This window comes from Chiloscyllium plagiosum, chromosome 15 (genome assembly GCF_004010195.1).
Source record: "Chiloscyllium plagiosum isolate BGI_BamShark_2017 chromosome 15, ASM401019v2, whole genome shotgun sequence".
NCBI classification, from domain to species: Eukaryota; Metazoa; Chordata; class Chondrichthyes; order Orectolobiformes; family Hemiscylliidae; genus Chiloscyllium; species Chiloscyllium plagiosum.
Genome location: NC_057724.1, coordinates 52113465 through 52140571, shown reverse-complemented (window position 1 = coordinate 52140571; position 27107 = coordinate 52113465). Strand labels below are relative to the sequence as shown.

At 38.2% G+C, this 27107-nt stretch overlaps 1 protein-coding gene across 6 annotated transcripts in view; it reads left to right on the top strand.

Annotated features, from left to right (window-relative positions):
- gria3b (glutamate receptor, ionotropic, AMPA 3b) overlaps window positions 1-27107 on the top strand; it is a 340234-nt gene that overhangs the window by 299010 nt on the left and 14117 nt on the right. For 4 of the 6 annotated variants that reach the window (XM_043704894.1, XM_043704898.1, XM_043704896.1 and 1 more), the window contains exons 13-14: window positions 15103-15350; window positions 15878-15992. In XM_043704894.1, the coding sequence (XP_043560829.1) occupies window positions 15103-15350; window positions 15878-15992 (363 nt within the window). The remainder of the gene's footprint in view (window positions 1-15102; window positions 15351-15877; window positions 15993-27107) is intronic. The other 2 variants (XM_043704895.1, XM_043704897.1) reach the window with 1 other exon arrangement.

Below are 27107 nucleotides of genomic sequence, written 5' to 3'. Positions count from 1 at the left end.
GGTAGCTTTCTGCCACCAGGTAAAAACAAGGACTACTGATGCTGGAAACCAGATTCTAGATTAGAGTGGTGCTGGAAAAGCACAGCAGTTCAGGCAGCATCCGAGGAGCAGGAAAACCGACGTTTCGGGCAAAAGCCCTTCATCAGGAATAGAGGCAGAGTGCCTCTATTCCTGATGAAGGGCTTTTGCCCGAAACGTCGATTTTCCTGCTTCTCAGATGCTGCCTGAACTGCTGTGCTTTTCCAGCACCACTCTAATCTAGAATCTGGTTTCTGCCACCAAGTGAGTCATAAAGAGTAGAGACTCCTGTTTAAACCACAATGTCATTTATTGCATTTTAACAATCAGGTACAAGTTACAGACATTGTTACTAAATATATGAGAAACCTAGGACATAGGTCTTTATTCCACAACATCCTAAATTGTTCTGATGTATCCCCACCAGTACGATATCAGATTCAGTGCAACTTCCTGTCGTCGCGAATATTAATCTTCTCAGAACTCTTTCAGAATCATTATCCCACAAAAGTCAGCCAGATATTTTCTTGTCATTGTGACCTGAAGCCGTAAGACTTAATCAGGTTTAGATTCAATGGTGGTTACTCTCAGGACCAGTCCATCCCATATTCCACCTTTGTTACTTTTTCCTATACCAGTGTAACTTTTGCTGATCAAGAAATCTTGGATATTGAGAGATAAGATTTTGGGAGTATGACAATGTCATATGACAGGCATGTAGTGCAGTCTCACAGTTTTGTCACAAAGTTAATGAGACAGAATTTGTAGGGTTGAGTGTGCACGCCGATGGCCTCTCAAGTTTATTATTGTCATAATGATATTGAATCTGCTTTCACTCCCCTTTTAAGTGTCAGTGTGCCAACAAATAAGTATGACAGTTTTATTCAGGCAGTAGTACAGTGGCCCCATATTCAATCCCAAGCTAATTTGGTTACACATTTCGTTAACACAAGTTGTATTATACATTAGTTATATTTGTTGGTCGTATATTTAATTACAGTGGCCACTATATTGGTTTTTCATGCCCCAATCAGTATGTCTAGACCGTTTTGAGTCTCTTATTGTTCTTTTATTGTTGGTGTTTCAAGTAGACAAAAATGGTATTGTTCCAGTCTAAAACCAGGATGAGGTTTTTGATCACTATTCAGTCTTTTTTGTTGAGACAAGCTGTCATGCTAAGATTCACTGACATAGTTCATACATGAATAATGGCCACTTCAGCAAAGCAATCACAATAACTAGTGCCTGTGGAACCATATTCTGGCAGCAAGTCAATGCCTGAAAAAGAATGAAAACTATTGAGAAGAAAATAGAAATCTTATCAGTGTTTCAAATCTAAAGTTGACTCAAATAAATGATACATAACAAAACTCGTTGCAATGAGATTTGTAACCAGATTTTCATCTTTGCAGTGGTACCAAGTTACTGTTTAACATTGTAAAGGTTGAAATAAATCCTCACAATGACAAAATTTACCTTCACATTCGCAAGACTCGAGATCTTTGGAGACATATTTCCATTTGCAAAACTTACACAGGCCAACCTCATTATAATGTTCCATTTGGACAGCAGCCAAATAGCATATTATATAAGCAGGAGTGGTGCAGTGAAGTGTGCGGACAATCTGAAGGTTGCTTTCTGAAATGAATATTGGCATTCACAATATTGAAACTTGATACAAAGCTTGCTATTTATCCATGGATCCGCACTATTGGTTGTTTCAACTGTTACAACTCAGCTATACACTAATTTGCAGTCAGTGAAGTGCATTCAGAAAGAGTCTAGCATCAATGGATTCTTGAATACCAAGGGATAAAAGTGCAACGAAATACAAAGGAAATGTAAATTCCAGCATTGAAACCAGGAATGGAATTTATAATATTTGTATCTCACTATATTTTGATGTGCCAGGCCACCATTATATTATGAAATCACACGATGTCCAAGATCTATATATTTGAAGGTTTTGCAGTCAGGCTGGGCTGAGCTAAGGGAGGGTGGGAAAAGCTCTGACCATAAACATGGAACAATTTGATAAGATTGCCCATTTCTACATTGTAACTTCTAAGTATAACAGGGAAGGACAGAGTACAGTTTAAATAAACAACTCATTAAACTTAATGCATTAAAGATATCTCAACAATGCAATCAATTCTTTTGTGATTTTAATTTGTTACCAATAATACTTCCTACTTTGTTGTAGTAATGATATTAGGCCAGTGGGATTTGCTGGAGGATAGACATTCCAATATCAACCTCCATTCTCAGGCCAATGTCCACAGCACCAAGGCACTGGCTGTAGTTGGTCAACTGAGGTGGGTAGATCACATCATCTGCTTGCTTGACATAAGACTTCCAAAACAAGGTCTCTATTCTTAGCTTAATTAGAAAGCAGTTACCAGGAGGGCAGAGCAAGCGCTTCAAGGAGAACCTCAAAGCCTCCCTGAAACAAATGCAACATTCTACCTTTTGGGAACCTTTAGACCAAAGTATTTACAAAAGTGCCAACCATTTTGAGCAAATCTGAGAGGACCAGTTGGAGGCCAAGCACAAAGGGCAGAAGAATTGTGTGAAAACTCAAGCATCCCACTCACCTGCTTCAGCAACTGCCACCTACCTCACCTGTAGCAGGGTTTGCAGATTCTGATTCAGACTATTTAGTCACTTCAGGACCCACAAACAGGAACAGAAGACAATTATCCTGGATCCCAAGAGACTGTTTAAGAAGGAAGAGGTCTTAAGTTAGTATTTCACATTGACAAGTTGTGAAACTGAATTGAATAATCTCCTGATTTTTAACTTTGCACCAGAAAATAAATTACCATAAAGTTTGTTTGATTGTTGTTAAAAATATAATTCATGCAAAATATCCTTCTGGAGAAAGTGCCTGATGCACTATCCAGTTCAGGTCCACACCTAACAACAGTCCCACAATATTTTGTTGTTATCAATGCTCTAACAGTGAATGGAGATGGGGAGCATCACCCATGCCTCAAAGAAAATAAATGTTTAATTTCTTATGACAGAGAATCAGCCTTAATAAAACTACCTTCCATTTGACATTATTGCACAAAGAAATAAAGTTTAGTCTGACTCAAAATCTCCACATTATGAAGCATTGTATGCAGTCAGAGACCAGAAGGTTTCATTGAGGGATCACTGGATTGGTCCTGAGGGATCATGATGAGCTATTAATGCATGACTATTGAATGTTATGCTGGCAGGATGCTATCTTTGTCCCTCCTATTAATTTTCATTATTTCCCACCTGCAGTCAGCACTAACTACATTGTTGATTACTGCATATGTTAGCAAGTGACTATTTATTCCATGTACCTTTGTCTATCGTGGAGCTGCTGTGCAGTGTTACCGCAATGGTTGAATACGGAAGTATCTCGGTCCAGATGCACTTAAAAGAATTGTTGAGGGGCAAAATAATAGAAGGATATGGACAGCATAGAAATAGCCAATTAGAATGGAAGAAGGGGTATATAGAGTATAAACACTGACAGAGATTCAATGTGTTGAATGGTCTGATTCTGTGCTATTTCTATCTAATTCTGTAAAATAACAAAATTGTTCACAAGTTATGTATACAAATGAACTGGAACCATTTTAGGAGATTTTGGGATCTTTTAAAAAAAATGTAATAATAGTATTCACAGTCTTCATATTTTTATTCTTGAGTGATTATAATGTAAAGGAATACAGTGAATTTGTATAGATTGCCATTTTATTTAGATGCTTTTTCATTAGTGGTGCTTGTTGTATAAGGCAGTTAATACTTTAAAAGGGTTAACTGACATCATGAGATAAGCTGTGCCTGTTTGGATATATTTGATTGTTTCTGGGAGGATTTTACCAGTATTCTAGTATAATCTTGTGTACCAGATTGCTTCAATAGTAGCATTTGCGCTTTTCAGTTGAGTCTCCAGTCTCACAAGAGACAATCATGTAACCTAAATATAATGTGATTAGCTAGTAAGTACTATATAGTAAGCCTTTGCTGTTTATCAAGATCTTCTGTTGAAATCTTTGTGTGGGCATATTTCCCCATATGATATTAGTAGCTTAGATGAATACCAAAATGGCAATCAGTCTAACTAAACCATTCCAACTGATTCAGGCATCCAACTATGACATATTACAATGGTGCCAGGAGTAGTCATCTGAAAATGTTATTCAGCCACACAATATAAGATGGTGATGTTGGTGGGGACTTTACCAAATATAAGACTACTTTTGCTGAATTCCCACTGCTAGAGGCATCCAATAATGTAAAGGAGTTTAGCCAAGTGCTTTTTAAGCATCCAGAATTAACATCATATATGTCCTGTTGGGAGACAACATGAAATATCTGAACCTTCCAGAAGTTGAGGTCATTGCTTGTATTATACTTTCAAAGTATCCTGCATGCCAAGCTAAAAAAAAGGCTTAAAATGCATAATACATTTACTAATCCTGTTTTATAACACTAATCCAAAAAATTCTGAAGAAAATCAATTTTGCAGAACTCTTGTGAAATTCTAGGGAAGTTTTTTTCTGATAGCTAGAATGTATCTGTTCAATTAACAGGTTTAGCTGTTGTGTTGATGAAGTATCTTAAAATACAAACCATTTAGCTAAGAGGTACTGCAGTAGGTGGTAAGCAGAAGATTTGCATTCTATTTATTGGAGAAATTATATAACTCATTCTCCAACTTTGTTTCAATGGAACAGGATTGTGCTTGTGACTTTAACAGGCTAATAAGGAATCGCTGCCAACTAATCTGAAATGTAATACAATTTGTTTTCAGTTTACTTGCATCAAGCCATAAGCAAACTTTGGATTTCAAAGCACCATCCTGATTAAAATTCATATGATAACATTTCATTTGCCCAATATCTAGAATGTTTCACCCTATTGATCCCTAATGTATTTTGAAAGTTTCTTTTACGTTGAATATTTGGACCTCTACCAGATTTGGATGGCGAGATTGCACAGCTTAAATTAAGTTAAAAGAATTTGACTTGTAACCACGTAATTTGTCAAAGTTATGTTATTGGCAGAATTTAGGTGATTTTTTTGACCACCCATGACCAGTAGAACTGTATCTAAAGGGGGGGTGTTTTCTTAATCTTACAGTTCACATTTTCAGCAGCAAGCGTTTTGTGAAATTTATAAGAAAAGTCATTATTTATTTCTCTCACAATTACCAGGAAGATATTGTGATATTTCATTCATTCATCTACATACACTCACACATATATAAAAATTAGTTACAGCTGAAGGGAAGGCATAATGTTGCAGCTTATAATTATCTCAGGCATTTTCATAGCAGGCCTATCATTTCTTATATGATGCTGAAGCTTTAAAGTTGAGGTAGAGGTCTTGGACTGTGAAATTTCTTATGGTTGACTTTTTAGGCAGTTGGTTCAAAGGGAAATTTAAACTTGGAAGAGGTTGGGAGATTCCTTCTGTCTTTCAGAGGTTCCCCACCTTGGTAGCTTGATGGCCTGCAAGTAATTTAATGGTTTTTAGTGGAAAACAGCTTTTTACTGATTTTATAAGCAAGCAATCATATCAGGCTTCCAGCTGATGTGATTTTTGCAAGTCAAAATTACTTTCTCCAAACAATGGGAAAATTAGTACTTGAATTCTCTTTCATTGTGTAGTTTGATGCAATATTATCAGATTGGGTACAGACTGATCAAGGAGAAGGCAAAATCAAAAACTGTCTTCAGCCTTAGATGTTAAAGTAACACAATTTATTATATATGTGTACTAAATACTGTGATACGTGGTAATCATGGATGTACCAGGCTCTGACTTATAGCTTCATTAGTTAATAACTAAGCTATCTTCTTCATGTGTTTGAGTCCTTGAGCTCTCTCTGTATTTCTTCTAGAGAGTCTATTTCTAGACTGCAGTGTTATAGTCTTTTTCCAGAATGTTCTAACACCACCCACTCTCTGGCATTTTTATCCAGTAAATTGCAGCTCCAAGGTTGCTCCAAGATCCATGTTCTCTTACACAACCATTTCCAGCATTCCGTGTTGTTGTTTAATCCAATTATTGTGGCTAAAGACCCTCTTGTTGATTCATCCAGTTTGATTTGGATGGGGGGAAATATCATAATGCACTGAAGGTTACTAGGATCCATTCTCATCTATCTTACACATGTTGAGTTTTGATGTTCACTAGGGTGAAACAGAGCTTCAAACCAGCTGGAAATCTATTACCATTTTCTGTTGATTCAACCTCAATCAAAGGGATATGTGAACCGCTTGGATGGTTTCAAATGCCTATTCTTAATTAGATATTTCCTTGAAACACAGGTTAGCTTAAAGGTCATTTGATTCACAGTGGCCTATTTAGTAGACTGCTTATAAACAGTTTTAAGATATAAAAGTATTGTTTCAAACTTCACATTGTGCTAGGGATGACAGTTGCATACATCCATCAGAGAGTTTGCCCCAGAGCATTAGCCTGGGCTTTTCTAAATTGCTTCAATGTCAGGGAGTCAACTTAAACATTTGACCAGATTGCAATGAAGGTATCAGTAGAATGTACCAACAAAGCTGTGAAATAATATGACGATAAAAGACACTGCAGAATATAATTAGCAGCAGCCTTCAGAAACCTTATCCTTTGATGTAATCTCAATAGTAGTTGAAGTGAAAGCCAGTTAATATGAGGTAAATTTTTTATCTTCTCTAATTTTAACACAATAGTAAGAGAAACTTCAAATATTGCTGCTGTATGAGAGATTTTTAATAACACTTTCCAATAAAAGCATTAATTGTATTAAGAAGCAGCTAATTGAAGAGCATTAATCCAGTGTTCAAAAAGGAGGAAGAATTATGTTCATTATTAGAGTGAAAAGCTGTGTCAATTAAAACATTCTTCAATACCTCTTGAAATAATGGCAAAAGTAAGTCAGTTGAAAGAACTAGTTCATCCATTCTATGACTTCATTCAGATTACAAAATTTATATTTAAAAATTAAGCCGGATATTTCCACACCTGTCAGTTCATAAAAACACCACAAATATGATCAGTATTCTATTATTATAACTTTATGCACAATCCAATACTAAACTAGTTACAAGAGTTTAAAAATAACTCACCCAAAGTGGTCAGTAGTTAGAGATACAAAATCACGCATGATTTCACTTTGTGTTGAATTTAATGTTGTCGGGCAGAGTGAAAGTACAAGTGCTGTAATGACCATATGTTTCCTAGATTGAGAGAGGGGAAATGGTTATGGTGTATCACTGATTCTAATGCAGTATATATGCGGCAGTATACATATGTGGATGTTTGATCAGATTTAATTCTTTTGATGGCTTCCCACTTTACAGCCAGAATTCAGAATGTCTTGTCCCGAGCTCTTTCGAAGAGTTGCCAGCCAAAGTAACATGATTCCCCATAGAAAGTAGAGAATGATGTGTGTAATAGTGAAGATTTTCAAAATAAATCAACTCATTAATTCTCATTAAGCTATTAGTCAAGCATACAGAATAGGGATGGCACAGTGGCTCAGTGGTTAGCACTGTTGTCCCACAGAGCTATGGACCCGGGTTCGATTCCAGCCCCGTGTTACTGTCTGTGTGAAGTTTACACATTCTCCCAGTGTCTGCATGGGTTTCCTCCGGGTGCTCCAATTTCCTCCCACAGTCCAAAGATGTGCATGTTAGGTGAATTGGCCATGCTAAATTGCCTATAGTGTTCAGGGATGTGTAGGTTAGGTGCATTAGTCAGGGGTGAATGTAGAGGAATGGGTTTGGGTGACATACCCTTCAAAGGGTCAGTGTGGGCCTGTTGGGCTGAATGGCCTGTACCCACACCATAGGGATTCTATGAGGAAGATCTAAGGTTCACTCTTCACAAAATGTTGAGTTCGGTGTTCTCTAATAATGTTATTAGATCATGTTACTTCTGTGTTCCCCAAAGGAGATGGTAGATTGAGAGAGGGGAAATGGTTACGGTGTATCACTGATCTGAATGCAGTATATATGCGCCTGTATACGAGTGTGGCCGTTTGATCAGATTTAATTTTTTTGACAGCTTCCCACTTCACAGCCAGAATTCCGAATTTCACAGCCAGCCAAAGAAACATGATTTCCATAATAGAAAATAGAGAATGATGTATATTATATTAAGCTTTAGTATAGCACCACCTTCATTTGGCAAAGGTTTTCTTGTTTGCAGATATTCAATGTTTTGTAATAAATTGCAAAATACATTTTGTATAATATTTATTAAATAATGTACTAATTACCAACAAATTGCTTGTACAGCTTCAAGTATAAATTGCTTGGCTGTTAAGGTTAAAGTTTTAAACAAGTTCATCTCCATGAAAAGTAGTTTGGAGCCCCATTGAGAAATATTAGAAACAGGAAGAACTGACTGAGAAAAAAGTGAAAGCTTAAATTAGAAAAAAAGCCTGGTGATTAGTGAATCAGATCATAGGGACAAAGACTATTCCTTTGCGTATTGATTTAATTAAATCTGTAAATTTGTAGGCAAACAAGAATTTACAATTAATAAAAGATAGAAGACAACATCAGATAATATGAGCATCATGACCAGATGAGCAATTTGGTTGCACTCTTTGTTAAACTCCTAGGGTTGGATCAAACACCAAATGTTAGTTACAAACAAATTTTGTTTGATGCTTTCTGAGATGCAAGTGCAGGGGAGCAATGAGTGGTTGCAAAAGGTGGGGGGATAATGAGAAGTAGCCAGTGGTATCCAAGGGGGAAAGGAGAAGTGAGTGGGGGAAAGAGGCCACCAAATGGAGTCTTTAAACTTTTTGAGCTAGGAAAATCTGAAGTAATTTAATGAATTATTTCCAAATTAACTGTGCTTTTTATGGAATATATTGTCAGTAATTGGTAAAAAATGTTGTTACTAACTTACGGCTGTCATCTGGTACCAATTTAAAATCTGGTGACTCATAAATATAAGTTTACCCTTTGTATTTTGTCTTTACATTTAATGGCAGTACACAATTAATAAGGACATTGATTCGTACAATTGATAAAGTCTTCTGCTTCCATGAGTCCAAGCATGAACACAAAATCAGAAAAAATATTACGTCATGATTGAATCTCACTGAATGAAGGAGTTCATGAAAATGTAGCCCCTGAAAATCAAAAAGTTGCACTTGAGAAATATCAAAAAGGGCTTGAAAACATTGGAATTATTTTTCCTGCTGTCTGTAACACAATCAGACTTTACTGCTTTAGACACTAAGCTGTAAAACAGGTTATGTACATCGCCAAAAATGTGGTCACAGAGGCACTGTGTGTTAAAAGGATTGCAAGGTAGAGATATGTCGGAAAGGAATTTCATAACTGAGGGCCCAGACAACTGAAGCCACTGCCTCCTATGGTGGAGTGGTTACAATTATTGATGCTTGTGAGACCAGAATTAGAACAGTGCAGGTATCTTAGAGGGTCATGGGGCTAGAGGAGATTACAAGAATAGGGAGGAGCAAAGCAATGGAGTGATTTGAAGCAAGGATGGCAATTTTAAAATCGTTATATTGTTTGACTTGAGAGCCAATATATGACAGCACATTATTGTGACTCCGCATAAATACATCAAAATTTCAGGAAAGCCTTGAGGAATCCTGCAGGTTTGCTTAAGGGGGTTACTTCATATGAGTTAGTTGACTATGGCATGGTGTAGCAACCAGAGGAAAAGGAGAGATAGGAAAGAAGAAAAACTTACAGTTGTATGGAGTACCAGAAGTGTTTCAAAGCACGCTGAATTAACATAATTGTTTTGTCATGAACTTGTAATGAAACAAAAAAACAACCATTTATTCATTATATGATGCCACACCAATCAATGGATAATTTGTTTTTGGTAAAATTAATTGAGGAGGAATGTTGGACAGGAAAAATCTTTGGCTGAAGTCTTCCTGTTTTGGGATCATCAAAGACCAAGCGTATGACTGAAGATGCATATTTGGGACCTTGTAGATATCCTGGTGCATGGAGCTACATGGGATTGCCCAGAAAGTTTAAACTTCCGAGAGGCAATTCTTCAGCTCACCAAAGCTTGGATCTGAGACATTGGAAAGTTCTGCAGCATTTTCTAAATAGTTCTCCAGGAAACTTTAGACAAATTAAATCCATGTCTAATATCTAAGTAATTACACCGTTGACCCCTCAATCACACCTGGTAATGCCTCAATGAAATCCTAATCCCAATTACCACCCAACCTGACTACATGACCAGCCATGTCTTATCAGTGCCCCCCACCCCCCAGCAGTTGACCCATCACTGATCACTTGATTTACCACCCATCCCAACCATATCACAGACCCAACCTGAACTGATTACCTTCCCTGACTAATCCTAACTATGTCCCCAATCTAACCCTCTATCCCGCTGACCCAATTGGACTACTACTATAACCCGAATTTATTCAACCCGCCTCAATCAGCCCTCCCTTTAATCCAATCCAACAACCACAATCGCTCAACCACCTGACAAGTCTAAATAAAACCAAAAGAACTGTGGATGCTGTAAAGCAGAAGCAAAGTAGAAGTTGCTGGAAAAGACTGAAGGTATGGTAGCATCTGCAAGCAGAAATCAGAGTTAACATTTTGGTTCTGGTGACCCTTCCTCGGAATAAGTGGGTCACTTGACCCAAAAAATTAACTCTGATTTCTCTTCACAGATACTACCCCACCTGTTGAGCTTTTCCAGCAACTTCTGCTTTTGCATCTGACAAGCCTTACTAAGTGGACCCTTGCCAAACCCTTGACTATCCTGGCTCTACCTGACTCCCCTACTCCTCAAAACTTGACCCAACTAGCCCAAACCCACTGTCCGCCTACACAAGCAGGGCAGTGCTACTTCAGGATTGACTTCAAGGTTAGCATAATGTTTTCATTCTTGCTGCTGCTTGAATGTTTCAGCTGTTTGTTCTTCCAAGTGATGTCATGGATTCTCTGACCTCCATTTAAAACAACATAGAAAGCAGATATGGGATTGACATTATGCCTAAATCAGCACTCTGAAAATGCAGCATTCCCTCAGTCTGGTGCTAAAATGGAATTTATGTCTAATTTATACAGTGGTGTCTTCTTCTGGTAGTGCCCATAGATAAGGCAATTATCAAAGCTTTCTTTTTAGCTTCCCCGATGTTGTGGATGATGTATCTACCAAGCTACATTCATAACAGGTATCATGACTGATGCATATTTTTTAATCTTCATGTCATTATTGAATAGCTATTCTGGAGTCTCTGACTAACACAATTGTCGCACAGATTAGCATAGTTGTAACAAGCTTATGCTGACCTATCATTTGTCAGCTTTATACTGATGAAGTGCAGTTTTACTTGGAAGGTGACACAAGAAAAGGCAGAAAAAGTTCTGAGTTATATCATGAAATTTGGTTAGATGAAAAAAATGACTACTTGAATTAATTCAAAAAGTGATAAGCTGACATTTGGAGAATGGTTCATCTGTCCTACAGGATTCACTGGGGTTCGGCTGCCTTCACCTCATCTAGAACTTATGAATGTCAAAGGTCCTGACCCATGATACAATGATAGGTGATGTGGTAGATACTGTTGAGAAAGTGGGAGGCTGCACTCGGACTTGATTGGGCTAGGAGAGTGAGCAAAGAAGTGGCACATAGAATACAATGTGGTAAGTGTGAGGTTAATGCACTTTGGTAGGAAGAATAGAGATAAAGATAGTTTTTTCTAAATGGGGAAAGGCTTCAAAATCATAACCACAAAGGAATTTGAGTCCTAGTTTCAGTATTCATGGTTAACACATGCAGGTTCAGTTGGCAGTTAGGAAGGCACATGCAATGTTAGTGTTCATTTTGAGAGGACTAGAGTACAGGAGCAAGATGTACTGCTGAGGCTGTATAATTCTCTGGTCAGACTACATTTGGAATATTTTGAGCAGTTTTGGGCCCCATATCTAAGGAAGAATGTGCTGGCCTTGGAGGGGGTGCAGAGGAGGTTTATTTAGAATGATCTCAGAGAGGAAGGCTTTATCATATGAGGAAGTGTTGAGGACTCTGGGTCTGTATGCAGTGGAATTTGAAAGGAAGGGGGGGGGGTGTCCTCTGATTGAAACTTACAGAATACTGAGAGGGTTGGATGGAGTGAAGACTTGAGATGAGTAGGACCTTCGTCAGCCAGAGGGTCATGAATCTGTTAAACTCATTGCTGCAGAAGGCTGTGGAGGGCAACTCATTCAACATATTTAAGGTAGATAGGTTCCTGATTAGTAAGGGGATCAAAGATAACGAGAAGAAGGCAGAAAAATGGAGTTGAGACACCACATCAGACATGATCGGATGGTGGAGCAGACCCAATGGGTGAAATGGTTTAATTCTACTCCTGTATCTTATTGTCTTGTATAGATTATTGAGTACAGAATCCATGTGTGTTTTTGTGTACATGTGTGTTTTTGTTAGAATACGTTGCCCAAATCAGAACACCTTACACAAAAATTATCGAAATTCAAGCAGTAATTATGATCAGAGTAAATTTATCTACTATAATCTCTTGTGTAAATTTTAACAACTTTGACAAAAATTGGCCTTACCCACAGAACTGATCACCCACCAAAACAAATCTATCCCAATGATGAACTTCCACTAATTGTACCCACTGAGACCTTTGAAGAGACTGTTAAAGTTAAATTTATTTTTTAAATGTGCAAGGGCACCAATGTCTTTAAAGTTTTCAACCCTTAAGTAATTATGAAGAAACTGACTCTATACTCTAATGAAACTGGTAAAATTTTCAGTATCACTTTATTTAATGTTATTCCTAACTCTTTTAAATTGGATATCTCACAAGTGATGGGTTAGATGCTATTATTATAAAGGTGGCCTGAACTTTTATTCCCAAGTTGGGAACAGTACCAGGAAAATTCCCAGGTATACAAAATCAACTTGGGAGAAAGTGCCCCATCCCGTGGCTGCTGCGTGCAGAAGCAGACATGTGAAAAAGAACCCACCTTGGTAATCTGGAACTTCATTACAGCTGCTTTATTTTAAGATCAAAACATTCCTTCAAACTCACCATGTTCCATCCAAGTCACCCAATGTCACTCATTGTTCAGTCTCCATTCATTATTTTTAACTTCCTTCAACTCCTTAATATCTTATAGAAATACACATCTGTATTCAATGCCACATTTCAAAGACGTTATTAGTACTTAGAGCTAACAATCAAATTGTGAACTAACAGGTACTTTTCTGTGATAATGATAAATTGTGAAATCAGTCATGCAATACACATTCTATAATGCTAACTCTCAGGTTTTCTTCAATAGATGTGAAAAAAACAGCAAAGAGATTAAATTGTGACAGCTCCATTGAACTTGACACGTTCCTTACAGGTCTTTTGACAACCCCAAACGTTTGAGAGATCTAAATGATTTATCCACTTCTTATGTACAATCATGTCTACTTTTCCCACTTAAACTCTTCCAAAGAGCACCTCGCCTTTCTCCCAAAGGTGTTCCTGGATCTATCCAAAAGCATCCCCAAAGGCTCCACAAAAGTATCGTACTCCACCTTTTCAAAGAATTCCTTTTAAAACTTCTCCTGAGAAGGCTAAAGCGCACAAGTCATCTCTTAGACACTCAGTAACAAAAATTGAATCTGTTTGAACATGTAACCTCTGTAAACCATGGATGTACGGAGAACAATCCGCCTCGATTTCCCGCTCCCTGATTACCAAGTATACACCACCCTCTAACCCACCACTATCACCATCCCAATGGCAAAAAAAAAAGAAGGAATGGAAACACTGGTGTCACTTTAGCTAATCTGGAAACCCTCTGCATCATTTCAGAAGTTCAGGCTTTTGTGTTAAACTCACTTTCAGCTATATTAATAAAATGACACCAGATTACTAATCTTAAATATATCAAAGAATATTTCTTAATGCGAGGATGGAAAATTCTAAAATCCTATTTGACTAGACTAGTTATTGGAAGGTTGTATATTTATGATGATGAAAATAAGTTTCCACAGAACCTTGAACTTTGACTTCGTTTTGGAAAACCAATTTTATTTTTAGGCAGTTTAGTACCTAGATTGACAATCACAAAGCAGCAACTCAACTCAATGTGTTCAATGTGAGATTGCTTTTCATTGCCATTCTCACTAATGAGGACATCCAAAGGTCTGCCATTTAAAACATCCTTCTCCTTATCTTTACATTCAATACCATGTAGTTCATTAAGGTTTTCACTGCATAGTATTGTATGAGTCTACTTTGTTATCCTTTGTAACTGGTTTCAAGATGGAACAGTTAATTTTGGAGAGGGAGATGCTTAATGCAGTGGTACCAGCACAATTTATTAAGCAACAAAATTATACTTGATGATGCTCATTATCCTAACTGAATAGTTATTGCTTCCCAGAACACTAAGTGCATGGTCAGCTCATGATGTCTTTTCTCTCCTCTCTCCCTGTGGCTCTTTGAGATCTACGCACCCAATATATATTGATTATTAATTTTTATCATTTGTGTCCAGAGCTTTTACAATGTACTTTGGCCTTCTTATTTTATTTCTCAGTCAACATGGGTCGCTTTAGTCATAACATAAACAGGATATCCTCAAAACCTAAGCTGTCTTTACGAATGTTTTCTTGTGTAACTACTTGCCAAATTTAATAAGCAATATGTTCATTGAATTGCAACTCCAAAATCCATTTATCAGTATATTTCAAAGCATATCCTTTGACCACAGCTAGTAATGCTGTTTGGACATTTATGTTTCCCTGATCTTCACATCGAAAATTAGGCCTCCAACCACCTTAAAGCTCATATAAAATGCACTTTGAAAAGTCATAGTACAGAATCTATACAAATACAAGATGCACATTTCCTCCACTTCTGCACTATTTGCTATCTTGTATTCTTTCAGATATTTGAAATCCTGAAAAACTGCAATGCAAGACTCATTTAATGGAACCACTATAGATCAATCTCTGCCTCTAAATTTACTATTTTAGGGGAAAATATTTAACTGAAATTTGGTACAAATTATATCATACTATTTTTGTCTCTCTCTCTCTATGTCTTTCTCTCTCACCCAGCGCTCAAAAATAGCAGTATATGAAAAAATGTGGTCCTACATGAAATCTGCTGAACCATCTGTGTTTACCAAAACAACAGCTGATGGAGTTGCCAAAGTTCGAAAATCTAAAGGAAAGTTTGCCTTCTTGCTAGAATCAACAATGAATGAATACATTGAGCAGAGGAAGCCATGTGACACCATGAAAGTAGGAGGGAACCTGGATTCGAAAGGCTATGGAGTGGCAACGCCAAAAGGAGCATCATTAAGGTGGGTGGAATAGTGTAACAATATTCTATATGTTGTTATAGTATTCCACCCACCCTGATGTTTCCAGTCTTTTTTCTCTTTTAATTGTCAAGAATGTAAGGTATCTTAAATTTTACTTTGTTTAAAAGCCTGGGTTAAGTAAGGTTGGTAATACAGAGATAAATTATTTAATGCATCCATTTTACTATTTTGTTAATGTGTTGTCTAACTTTTTAATTGTTTCTTGCTGTCTTAGGTTTATAATTCTTTAACTTTTCAATTAATCTGGTAAAAATTAATGCTGTCACGTGTGAAGAGTGTGTGATTGCATGATATGTTAATTTATTTTTCTTAAAGGCAAATCCCCATCCCGCACACTTCAGTTTTGAACAATGTGATCCTCATGCCACCTTCCAATATTAACACTTTATTTGCCGTGCAAGCGTTTCTCCATTCCGTGAAAATAGCCAATTTGTCCTATTGTGCTCCTTTCACGTACACTTACTACAATTGTTCATTTTCTTACAAATATGTTTTATTGTTTCAAGAAATGCTGTTAACCTCGCAGTATTAAAACTGAATGAACAAGGCCTCTTGGACAAATTGAAAAACAAATGGTGGTACGACAAAGGAGAGTGCGGCAGCGGGGGAGGTGACTCCAAGGTCAGCCTCAATGTCACCACAAGCGGGTATCTTAGTACAGAGTAATCGGCAAGGCTGTTATTATACTTGTGAAAGGAAATGAACTCATTCATTTGTATGCAATATTATCTTTAAGTTGTGATGTTGGTGCAACAGGGATCCTTACCAGATTGACAGCTGAAATAAGTGTTGCAGTGCTTGGAAAGTTCAGGGAAAACACATCTGTGATGATATTATGTACGTAATGAAATATTCTATTTAAATGATCATTCAATTTTATATATATTTAAATGACATTATCTTCAGAATGGATTGGTCCATGGAAAAGTTGCCTTAAACTTTGCCCTTCTTCTCAAGGAAACTAAAGCCAAAGCCTGAAATGGGAGAGAAATTACAGGTTTGTCGGCATTTAAAGGCTGATAGAAAAGTGAATGTTTCTGCTGTGTGTCAGTCCAGTTGCACAAGACAAAATACTATCCTGTCAGAATTTAACTTGACCTAATTTATGGCGGAAAAGTTAAATTTATTCAATTCTCAACTTGTTGACTTTCAAAAATATTCTAACAGATTAATTTCCAGGCACTTTTACTATCCTCACTATCACTGGGGACTAAAGGCTTAGTGTGCAGGGATGCAAACTCAAGAGGAGCAAGCTATTCACAAGCAAGAAGCATTAATTGCATTTCCAAATATGAAGAACCTGAAAATGAAGGTCATACTAGCAATTTTTGAGAGGATCTGTAGTGCAGGTTGATGATAAGTCTGTAAGTTAGCTAGCTGAACTTAAAGATTTGTTTTCAGACATTTTGTCACCATGCTAGGTAACCTCATCAGTGAGAGTCTCTGGTGAAGCGCTGGTGGTATGTCCTACCTCTTTATTTATAGGTAATGGTTTCTTAAGGTGGGTGATGACATTTCGGTTCTTTTTTTCAAGGGGAGGTAGATAGGATCTAAATTAATTTGTTTATTGATGTAGTTCTGGTTAGAGTGCCACGCCTCTAAGAATTCTTGTGTGTCTTTGTTTTACCTGTCCTTGGATGTGTATGTTATCCCAGTCAAAGTGGTGTCCTTCTTTATATGTATAGAAACTAGTGATAGTACGTCATGGCTTTTGGTGGCCAGTACCTATATCCTGGTGGCAAGTTTCCTGCTAGTTTGTCTGATGTAGTGTCTTTTACAGTTCTTTCATGGTACCTTGTAAATGACATAAATTTTGGCAAGGTGCAGCTTTGATATTCTGCTGCCGCTATGAGCACCAAGAAAATACACATGTGAGCCGCAAACCTATCCACTGGTTAGAGAAATGTAGTTGCACTTCGTGTACAGGCTGACTTGCTACAGCTATGCCACCTCAACCTTCTCTGCAAGTGCCTTTGTGTGCAGTGTGTGAGAGCCATTGCATACATCACTTGAAATATCTGATGTCAGGCATAATGTAGTCGAAAATGTATGGATTTTGAGGTGAAAGGGACAGCGTGAAAGCATCAAGGTCATACCTGTTGCTATATTAGATTGTGGATATGCAGAAATAAAGGGATAGTTGAAGTCTGCATCTTGTAAAGGAAATAGATTCTTTTGAAGTCTGCATCTTGTAAAGGAAATAGATTCTTTATCCCTGAGAAGATGAGAAAACAGATGCTGAAGTGTACCCATGCAAGACAAGGAATTGCCTGAGGAAGGCCAAACATCAGCAGTGAGATTAAGAACCACATCAGCCAGTGCAATGTATGCAATGAATACTCAGCTAAGTGTGCTACAGAGCCATTGATGATGTACAACATCCCAAACAGAGCATGGATAAGGTTTGGCATAAACTCTCACAGGAACTGATTATCTTACCACCATTAACTACTGCTCTCACTAATCAGAATTGACGAGCTGATGTCAATGACTACAATTGAGATTGTAGAATACCTGAGGTGCTTCCACAAGGCAGTGATAGTGTCCCTATCTATGGGCTAGGTGGTTCAAGTCCCAATTGGTCCAGAGATGTGCAACAACAACTCTGAACAGGTTGATTAGAAAATCTATTGTGGGATACCTAAAAGCACATTTCAGTTTTTACAGCATTCTGGACGTTATGATGAGTGACAACATCCCTCATTTCAAGAGTGAAAATTCAAGTGTTTCGTGAAGGATTAGAAAATTCAAGAACATACACCATCACTACACTATCCCCAGTCAACTAGGAAGACTGAGGCTGAAATGAAAATCGCCCAAGAGATCATAACGAAATTGAACAAATGCAACACAGACTCATACAAGGAAATCCTCAAGTGGAGAAATATGTCTACTGAGGTCGTAGAAAGTAATCCAGCCCAAATACTGATGTCAGACTATTGCCAAACTTAAAACAGAAAATGCTGGAGAAATTCTGGAGGTCCAGAAGAGGGAATGGTCCCTGGCACTGAAGATAAAGATGAAAGATGTGTTTGGTGGTGTTATCGTGCTGGAGGTGGCAGAAATAGCAGAGGATGATCCTTTGAATGCATGGAATGGAAAGTGGGAACCTGGGAACCATATTGTTGTTCGAGAAGGAGGGGAAGCAGAGGAGGCAGAATTAGAGGAGATGAATCAGGCAAGTCTTCTTCAGTTCCCATTTACGTTTATCATTGTCCCATGGTTCACACTTCCCACCCACAGTCACTGTACTCAAGAGATTATACGCAGCCATTTCCATCACCTACAACAGGATGTCACCACTAAACAAACCTTACAGTCCATTCTGCAAGGACCATTCCCTCTGTGACAGCCTGGTGAATTCCTCTGTCATTCCTAACATTTCCTCACTCCCTCATAGCACCTTTCCATGTAATTACAGAAGCAGCAGCACATGTCCTTTCATCTCCTCCCTCATCATGGTCCAAGGCTCCAGACACACCTTTCAAGTGAAGCAGCATTTCACTCATACTTCTTTAAATGTAGTTGACTGTGTTTGCTATTCGCAAAATTAAATTGGTGAGACCAAGCACACGCTAGGTGACCTTTTTGTGAAACACCTCCACTCTGTTGGTAGGAATGACCTTGACTTTCCTGTTGCCTGCCAGTTCAATAAACCCCCTTGCTCCCATGCTAATGTTTCCACCCAGAATCAGAAACAGTTCTCCAAAGAAGCACATTAGAAGGAAGATGAGCAAACAATCATTTTCTGCTTAGAGACATTGCAGTTTCTAGGACTCAATAGTGTGCTTCCAATTAAACCTGTTGGACTATAACCTGGTGTTGTGTGATTTTTAATGTGAACTCCACAACTTCAGGGTATGACCTCTGTTCTCCATTTTTCTTTCATTATCACCCCTCCAACCACCACTCCCCACCCCCCACCCCCACACTCCCCCGGTCATGTCTTGTTGATGTCACTCTCACCAGAGCAGACCTACTTTCTCCTTTTCACATCTTCATTTGCAGCCATTTACATCTCCATCTATTCCTTCACCACCATTAGTAACCCCTTTGTCTTTTGCTGTGAGCGCCTTCACCATCAGCCCCACTCACTCATCCTCCCCTCTTTCGACAGCATAAAAATGTTATTTTTCAACTCTTTCAGTTCTGAAGAAGAGTCATATCTGACTTAAGACATTAACTCTGTTTCTCTCTCCACAGATGCTGCCAGACCTGCTGAGTTTCTCCAGCACTTCCTGTTGTTTTTATTTCAGATTTCCAACATCTGCAGCATTTTGCTTTCATTTGCATCCAAGCTACTCTTCCTTCTACTGAAACCAGAAACAGTAACAGGCATGAGTTTCAAAGTCAAGGTGAAAAGGACAGAAAACCAAGTATCACTTTGATAAAGCTAACAAGTACTGCTTGAACTAAGTATTGGAGAGAGAGTTTGTCAGAGTACAAATTTTCAACACTCCCAACAAAGATCAGCTCATCTGGGAACCTGGGACTTGTGTTGAGCTGTTGTCACCTTGGTTAGATGTATCATTATGACTGCAAACTCTGTGTTTCAACTAGGGAAAAATAAGCTACGTTCTTGCTGCAAGAAACCGATCGGGAAGATGTGATTTCACCATCTGTATAGTATTCTCCAACAATACAACAGTTACCATGGTAAATGCAGTCACCATGGAAATGACACTTCACAGAGAAGGAGCATCACTCTAGCAATAAGCAGATAATATTAGGAGACTTGCACAATTTAATGACTACGTAATACAGGTAGGCAAACGTGAGGACTGCAGATACTGGAAATCAGAGTCCAGATTAGAGTAGTGCTAAAAAAGCATAGCCGGTCGGGCAACATCCGAGGAGCAGGAAAATTGACGTTTCAGGCAAAAGCCCTTCATCAGGACTGAAGACAGGGTGGAGAGATAAATGGGAGGGGGGTAGGGGTGGGGAGAAGGTAGCAAAGAGTACAATCAGGTATGTAATACAGTAATACAGGTACAGAGACTGATGGAAATAGAACTGACTAGACGTAACACAGTTCTGTTATTGAATGATAATTTTCATTGTTGTCTCATGTACATTAGGTCACAAGGGTAATTTGTAACCATAAATGATAGTGCATGCAAGTTTTTTTGTTTTGTCATGAAATCAGATTTTGGCTGAAATGCAGTTGTATTTAGTGTACTGGTTGGTTTTCAGTAGTCATATAATCTATGCCTCCATGGGAAGTTCCATTTTGTGTAGTCTGTGGCAAGTGTTACACACATCAACTGAAGCAGCAATTAGCTGAAAAAATGTTGTGTTAAAGTTTCAGGTGAAGATCTTCCTAACAAAGATACCTGAAGAAAACATTAATCTTAACACAGAAGCAGAGGATGGTAGAAAATAGGAAGAGGAGTAGGCCATTCAGCCCTTCAATCCTGCTCTGTCATTTAATATGCTTTCACTCTGTATCTTTTGAGCCCTCAGAATTATAACCAACTCTTTCGTGAAAGCATTCAAAGTTTTAGCTTCACCGACTTTCTGTAACCAAGAATTCTACAGGTTCACTACTCTCTGAGTGAATACATCTTTCCTTGCCTTAGTCCAAACTCTACTACTTTGTATCCTGAGGCTGTGACCCCGGTTCTGGACTTCCCAGTCATTGGGAACATCTTCCCTGTGTTTATTCTGTCCAGTCTTATTAGAATTTTAGAATCAAAATTTAGAATTAAAACATAAAGATTAGATAAGGTAGGGGATTTTAACCTTTAAAAAAACTGATAGTTTTGGTTCAGATGTGAGGTTAAAGAGTTCTCAATACCCCCAATCTGCAGCTTTAAACAGAGGCTGGACTTGTACTAAAAGACTAATCTCCTCCAGGAAGTGAGTTGATAATTTAAATGGTAAATTGAAGTTGCTGCTGCATTTCCAGTCAGGAAATGCAGCAACAAAAAGAAGGGGAATACTGTTGGACCGAGGAGGTTGGCCTACCTACTGGGTCCAGGGATACCAGTTTTGCTGGCACCCTACAATCATACTAGCCCCTGACCTTTCAAACCTCACAGTCTCCTCCTTATTCAAACCACTGGTAGTCTGCATTCACTGCTCCCTCACAAGGCATCTGAAATTCCCATTAACCCATGTCACCACATCATCTGATCAACAGCTGCCTCCATCCATCTGGGATCAGACCTCCTCTGCCAGAATTGGTCTCGCCCTGGTGCCAGGAGTTAGACCATCTCTCAGATTGACTCTCCATACTCAAAACCCCAAGCCTCTAGGTCTGGATTCAAACATACCTGGTCCTGTGGCCCCTTCTGCAATAACCCCGCACATCAACCCTTGCCAATAGAGTGATGCGGACAATGTATGCAGTTAAATCTTCATGGTGTTGCTAAATCCGTTGCAACCAGTGGGTCAAGAAGTTAAAATTCTACCCTGTTTCTAGTATTTTCTATCATTATTTCATATTTTTGTTACTTTTTCACTTGATCTCTGCTGTTACCAATGCTATTTCTGTCACCATATGAATGGTAGTTTTTTGTTCTTTACTAATTGTAAGAATCACTATAGCTTACCACAAGTATTTTATCATAACTTTACCTTGACATTATTTTAAAAACATGACTTGACCCGTGCTTTAATCAGGACAGGATTTCTTGACCAAGGGTCAACAAATCCTTTTCCATAAGAAAGCTTGAAGGGATCTGCCAACTGTCTCAAGAGAAAGTATAGAAACCAGACATTGTGAAATCCAACCACAGCTCTCTTTTGAATGAATTTTTTTAAACCTTCAGCTTGGGCAGCATGATTATTAGACTCAGAAAGTAACTGCACTCCACTAATCAAGGAAAAAGGCTCACAGCTTTAACCTGATATTAATTCTCTCTGCCAGTCTTCGATCTGGTACCCAGAATTAGCTGTAAGGGCCCATTTAAGTAAACCAGAATAATCAATCTATCCATTTCATTGAGTAACTAGTTTCATACAATTAAGATACTTGCAAGATCAAAGTCCATGGAGCTTTTGTAACCAGGTAGTGCTTGTGGGTAGGGGGAACTGAGGTGCTCAGAAATAAAAGACTGAGAATGCCTCACCTCAAATATGCTTTTGACACTCTCCATTTAATAATGGATGTACAAAAACTAAATGTCATGTCTAATATAGTTTGATTTCATGATATAACTCTCATTTCTGGTAAGGCTGAAATGCCATACCTGTAATAATAACAGATGTTATAGAATCTGTTTGCATCATGCCTGGCCTGTATCACCTCTCTTAATAGATCTGATATTGTGGGTTCAACAATTATGTGCTGAAAGAAATATCCTTCAACAATTATCTGACAATATACCAGGTACAAAAACTCTTGTTGTTGACTGAGTAGGGGATAGTTGGTTTGCTCATTACTAATGCTTTAAAAACAGTTTTAGTGAGGGAGAGCAGATATCAAATGTGCTTCACTCATAATATCTCCCTGGGCACCATTTGAGTTTTCAAGAAAGGGTAGATGTGACCCATTTCTATCTAACATATAATTAATCTCAAGGGGTATTGCTCTATGTAGAGCAGTTCACAGCTTTAAGCAGATCTCATTCCATTGCTGAACTATAAGAGGGCAGAGGTAGAAGAGTAACAAACTGTTCAATGAAGAAAATAAAGTATCCACTTACCTGGGAACATTTTGATAATAATGTCAGTGTATAATTACATTTTTCCTTATTCCTTCATGTGATTGGGCATCGTTGGCAAGACCGGCATTTATTGGCCATCCCTAATTACCATTGAACTAAATAGTTTGCTGGGCCATTTCAGAGAGCAATTAAGATTCAATCACATTGCTGTGGGTCTGCTGTCGCATGTAATCCAGCACAGGTTAGGATGACAAATTCCCTTCCCTAAAGGACATTAGTAAGACAGGTGAATTTTTAAAATCGACAATAATTTTACAGATATCATTAAACTTTTAATTCCAGATTTTTTCGATTCACATTCTACCGTCTGCAGTGGTGAAATTGTATTTTTTATACATTCTCAGAACAAGGGCATGGCTGCCTAGGCCAGCATTTATTGCCAATCCTTAATTGCCCAGAGGGCAGTTAGGAGTCAACCACATTGTTGTGGGCCTGGAGTCACGTGTAGGCCAGACCAGGTAAAGATGGCAGTTTCCTTTCCTAAAGGACATTGGTGAACCAGCTGGGTTTTTCTGACTATTGGCAATGGTTTCATAGTCTCTTATTTCCAGATTTTTATTGAATTCAAATTCCACCATCCTGTCATAGGATTCAAATCAGGTCTTCAGAACATTATCTGGGACTCTGTATCCCAGGTTCTCAGGGCATTGCCTTAGTCTCCAGACTACTAGTCCAATTACAATATCACTACACCATTGTCTCCCTTGCATATAGAATGTATATTTCAGAAAGCAGCCATTTAACACAACAAGTCCACACACAAGCCTCCTCCAAGCACGCTTAATGCTGTCAGTATAATCTAATTTCTTCAATACAAGTCACCTCAGCTACTTTAACTTGAAGCAAGTTCCATATTCTATTTACTCTGTATTTCTCCTTAATTATCTGTTACATTTATTAGCGACTTACTTATATTTATGCCCCCTATTTTCTGTCTCCCATAAAAGTGGAAACATCTTTTTTACTCCTACCTGATCAAATTCTTTCAAGAGAAGCCTTCTCTTTTCTAGAGAAAATAAACTTTACATTGTCAATCCTTGTTGACAGAGAAACTATTTCAGTTGTAGCATCATCCTTGTAACCCTTCTTTGTATCTTCTTCAGTTCTGATATTTTATATAAAATGGAGACCAGATTATGTTGCACCCTGAGAAGGTTGAGCCAAGGTTCTATGTAACTTTAGTGAAATTTTGCCTTTTCACTTTTCTGGTAATTTGTCCTGATTGGAAAATTGAAAATTCTATCTCCAGTGTAGATCACATTTTTCTTATGCATCACAAGCCAGGGAAGAGTAAACGTAAACATTGGAAGAGGCCACAGAGTCCAAGCCTATTTCACCATTCAGTTATATGTTTCGATTGAACCAGCATCCACGATTATTTGGACAGAGTTTCAGATTTGTACGACCCTTTGTGTGAATCTGTGCCTACTCAGAAAGAGCTAGCCAGTCCTCTGCATTTCCTTCATAACACCTCACATTAGCCGAGTCCCTTTTAAAAATGATTATTTAATTTGTCTTCACTTATTTTGTTCACTCACGGGATATAGGTGTCACTGATTGGGTCAGTATTTATTGCCCATTTCTAGTGTCTTAGCAGGAAGACATAATTCAGCCCCTCAAACTAGCTCCACTATTTGATACAATTATGGCTGATCTAATTTCTGCCTCAACTCCACTTTCCTACCTGCTGTCCATAACCCTTCAAGTAATTAAAAATCAGCCTAGCTTCACCTTAAATTTATTCAAATGTCCCAGCATTTACCACACTCTGTGGTAGCAATTCCACAGATTCATGACTCTTTATGAGAAGTAGTTTCTCCTCATCTCTGTTTTAAATCCACTACTCCTGATCCTAAAACTGTGACCTCTCATTCTAGATTGTCCCATCTGAGGAAATATCCTTTCTACAGCTACTTTGTCAATTCTCTTTAGCATCTTTCAATTAGATCTCCCATTCTTCTAAACTCCAGAGACTATAGGCCTGAAATGCACAATCCCTCTTCATGAAACAATTACCTCATCTCTGAAATCAAGGTAATGAATTTCCTCTGAACTGCCTCCAATGCAACTACTTCAAGTAAGGGGACCAAAATTATGTGCAGTACTCCAGATGCAGACTCACTAATGCCTTGTACAGTTGCAACAACAGTTCTGTACTCTATTTATTTAGCATTAATGTCAAATTTCCATTTGCCTTCCTTATTCTGCTTCATAGCTCCTTGAAGTAGAGATGCAGGTAGATAGGGTAGTGAAGAAGGCATTTGGTATGCTTTCCTTTATTGGTCAGAGTATTGAGTACAGGAGTTGGGAGGTCATGTGCGGCTGTACAGGACATTGATTTGGCCACTGTTGGAATATTGTGTGCATTTCTGGTATCCTTCCTATCAGAAGGATGTTGTGAAACTTGAAAGGGTTCAGAAAAGATTTACAAGGGTGTTGCCAGGCCTGGAGGATTTGAGCTATGGGTGGAGGTTGAATAGGCTGGGGCTGTTTTCCCTGGAGCATCGGAGGTTGAGGGGTGACCTTATAGAGGTTTATAAAATCATGAGGGGCATGGATAGGATAAATAAAGAAAATCTTTTCCCTGGGTGGGGGTGTCCAGAACTGGAGGACATAGGTTTAGGTTGAGAGGGGAAAGATATAAGAGACCTCAGGGGCAACGTTTTCATGCAGAGGGTGGTGCGTGTATGGAATGAGCTGACAGAGGAAGTTGTGGAGGCTAGTACAATTGCAACATTTAAAAGGCATCTGGATGGGTATTTGAATAGGAAGGGTTTAGAGGGACATGGACCGAGTGCTGGCAATCGGGACTAGATTAGGTTGGGATATCTGGTCAGCATGGATGAGTTGGATGGAAGGGTCTGTTTCCGTGTTGTATATCACTATGACTTTAGTTTTCTGTGATTCATGTGCAAGGACACTCAGATCTCTTTGCACCAAAGGTGTTAGTTCAAATGTTCAGAATAAGTACACTTCTACTATAAAGAAAAGTTCTGAGTGGAGGACCTACCGTTAAACAAAAGGAAAAAACTACAGTTGCACAAAGCTCAATGGCAGGTCAGATTACTTGTCAGGATATAAAGAATGGAAGAGAAAGATTGAAATAAATCAGAGCATGAGAGGAAACTAGTGAGAAATGTGAAAACAAGAGTTTCCATAGATCATTAAAAAGAAAAGATTAAAAAAGTGGGTTGGTTCTCTGTAGGATGAGAAGAGGGAATTAATAATAAATAGTAAAGAAATGACAGATATAATGCATAAAGGTTTCAGTTCTGACCTCCTTATACAGGATAGAGAAGTATTCCAGTAACATCTGTAAATCATTCCTGGTAAATTTCATCCCGATATCTCTAAAGAGGTGGCGAATTAGGTAGTAGACATAGTGATGTTCATTTTCAATATTTATTAGATTCTGAAAAGATTCTATTAGACAGCCAAGTAGCAAATATAACCCCCATCTTCAAGAAGGGAAGAACACATAAACAGAAAACTGTAAGCATCTGATGAGGATAACTCTGCTTTCTTCCCCAGATGCTGCCAGACCTGATGAGTTTCTCGAGCAATTTCTGTTTTGGTTTCAGATCTCCAGAATCCACAGCTCTTGGTTTTATTTAAGCTAGTTAGCTTAATGCCATTTGTGGAAAAGGTATTGAATCAAAAATTCTCAAGGTAATCAAGATGATTTAGCATGGTTTTGTGAAAGGGCAGTAGCACTCCACTAATTTATTGGAATCCTCCGAATAAATAACGTGTTCTAAGGATAAATGGGAGCCTGTTGATGTCATGTACTTGGATTTCCAGAAGGCATTTGACAATGTGCTACATAAAAGGTTTTTACATAAAGTAGGAACTCATAGTGTACTTAAGGATATAAGAACTAGGAACATCTCAATTGAATCACCCCTCGACCTTGTGCATTCAAGGAAATGCAAACCAATTTTTTGTAACAGTACAGAAAACTTGTCCCTTTGAACCCCAGTATCATTTTGATGTAGACAAAGGCAACCTTCTGTATTATAAGATGCTAGTTTGCACCATGGTGATCAGTTTTGTATCAGTATTGCCT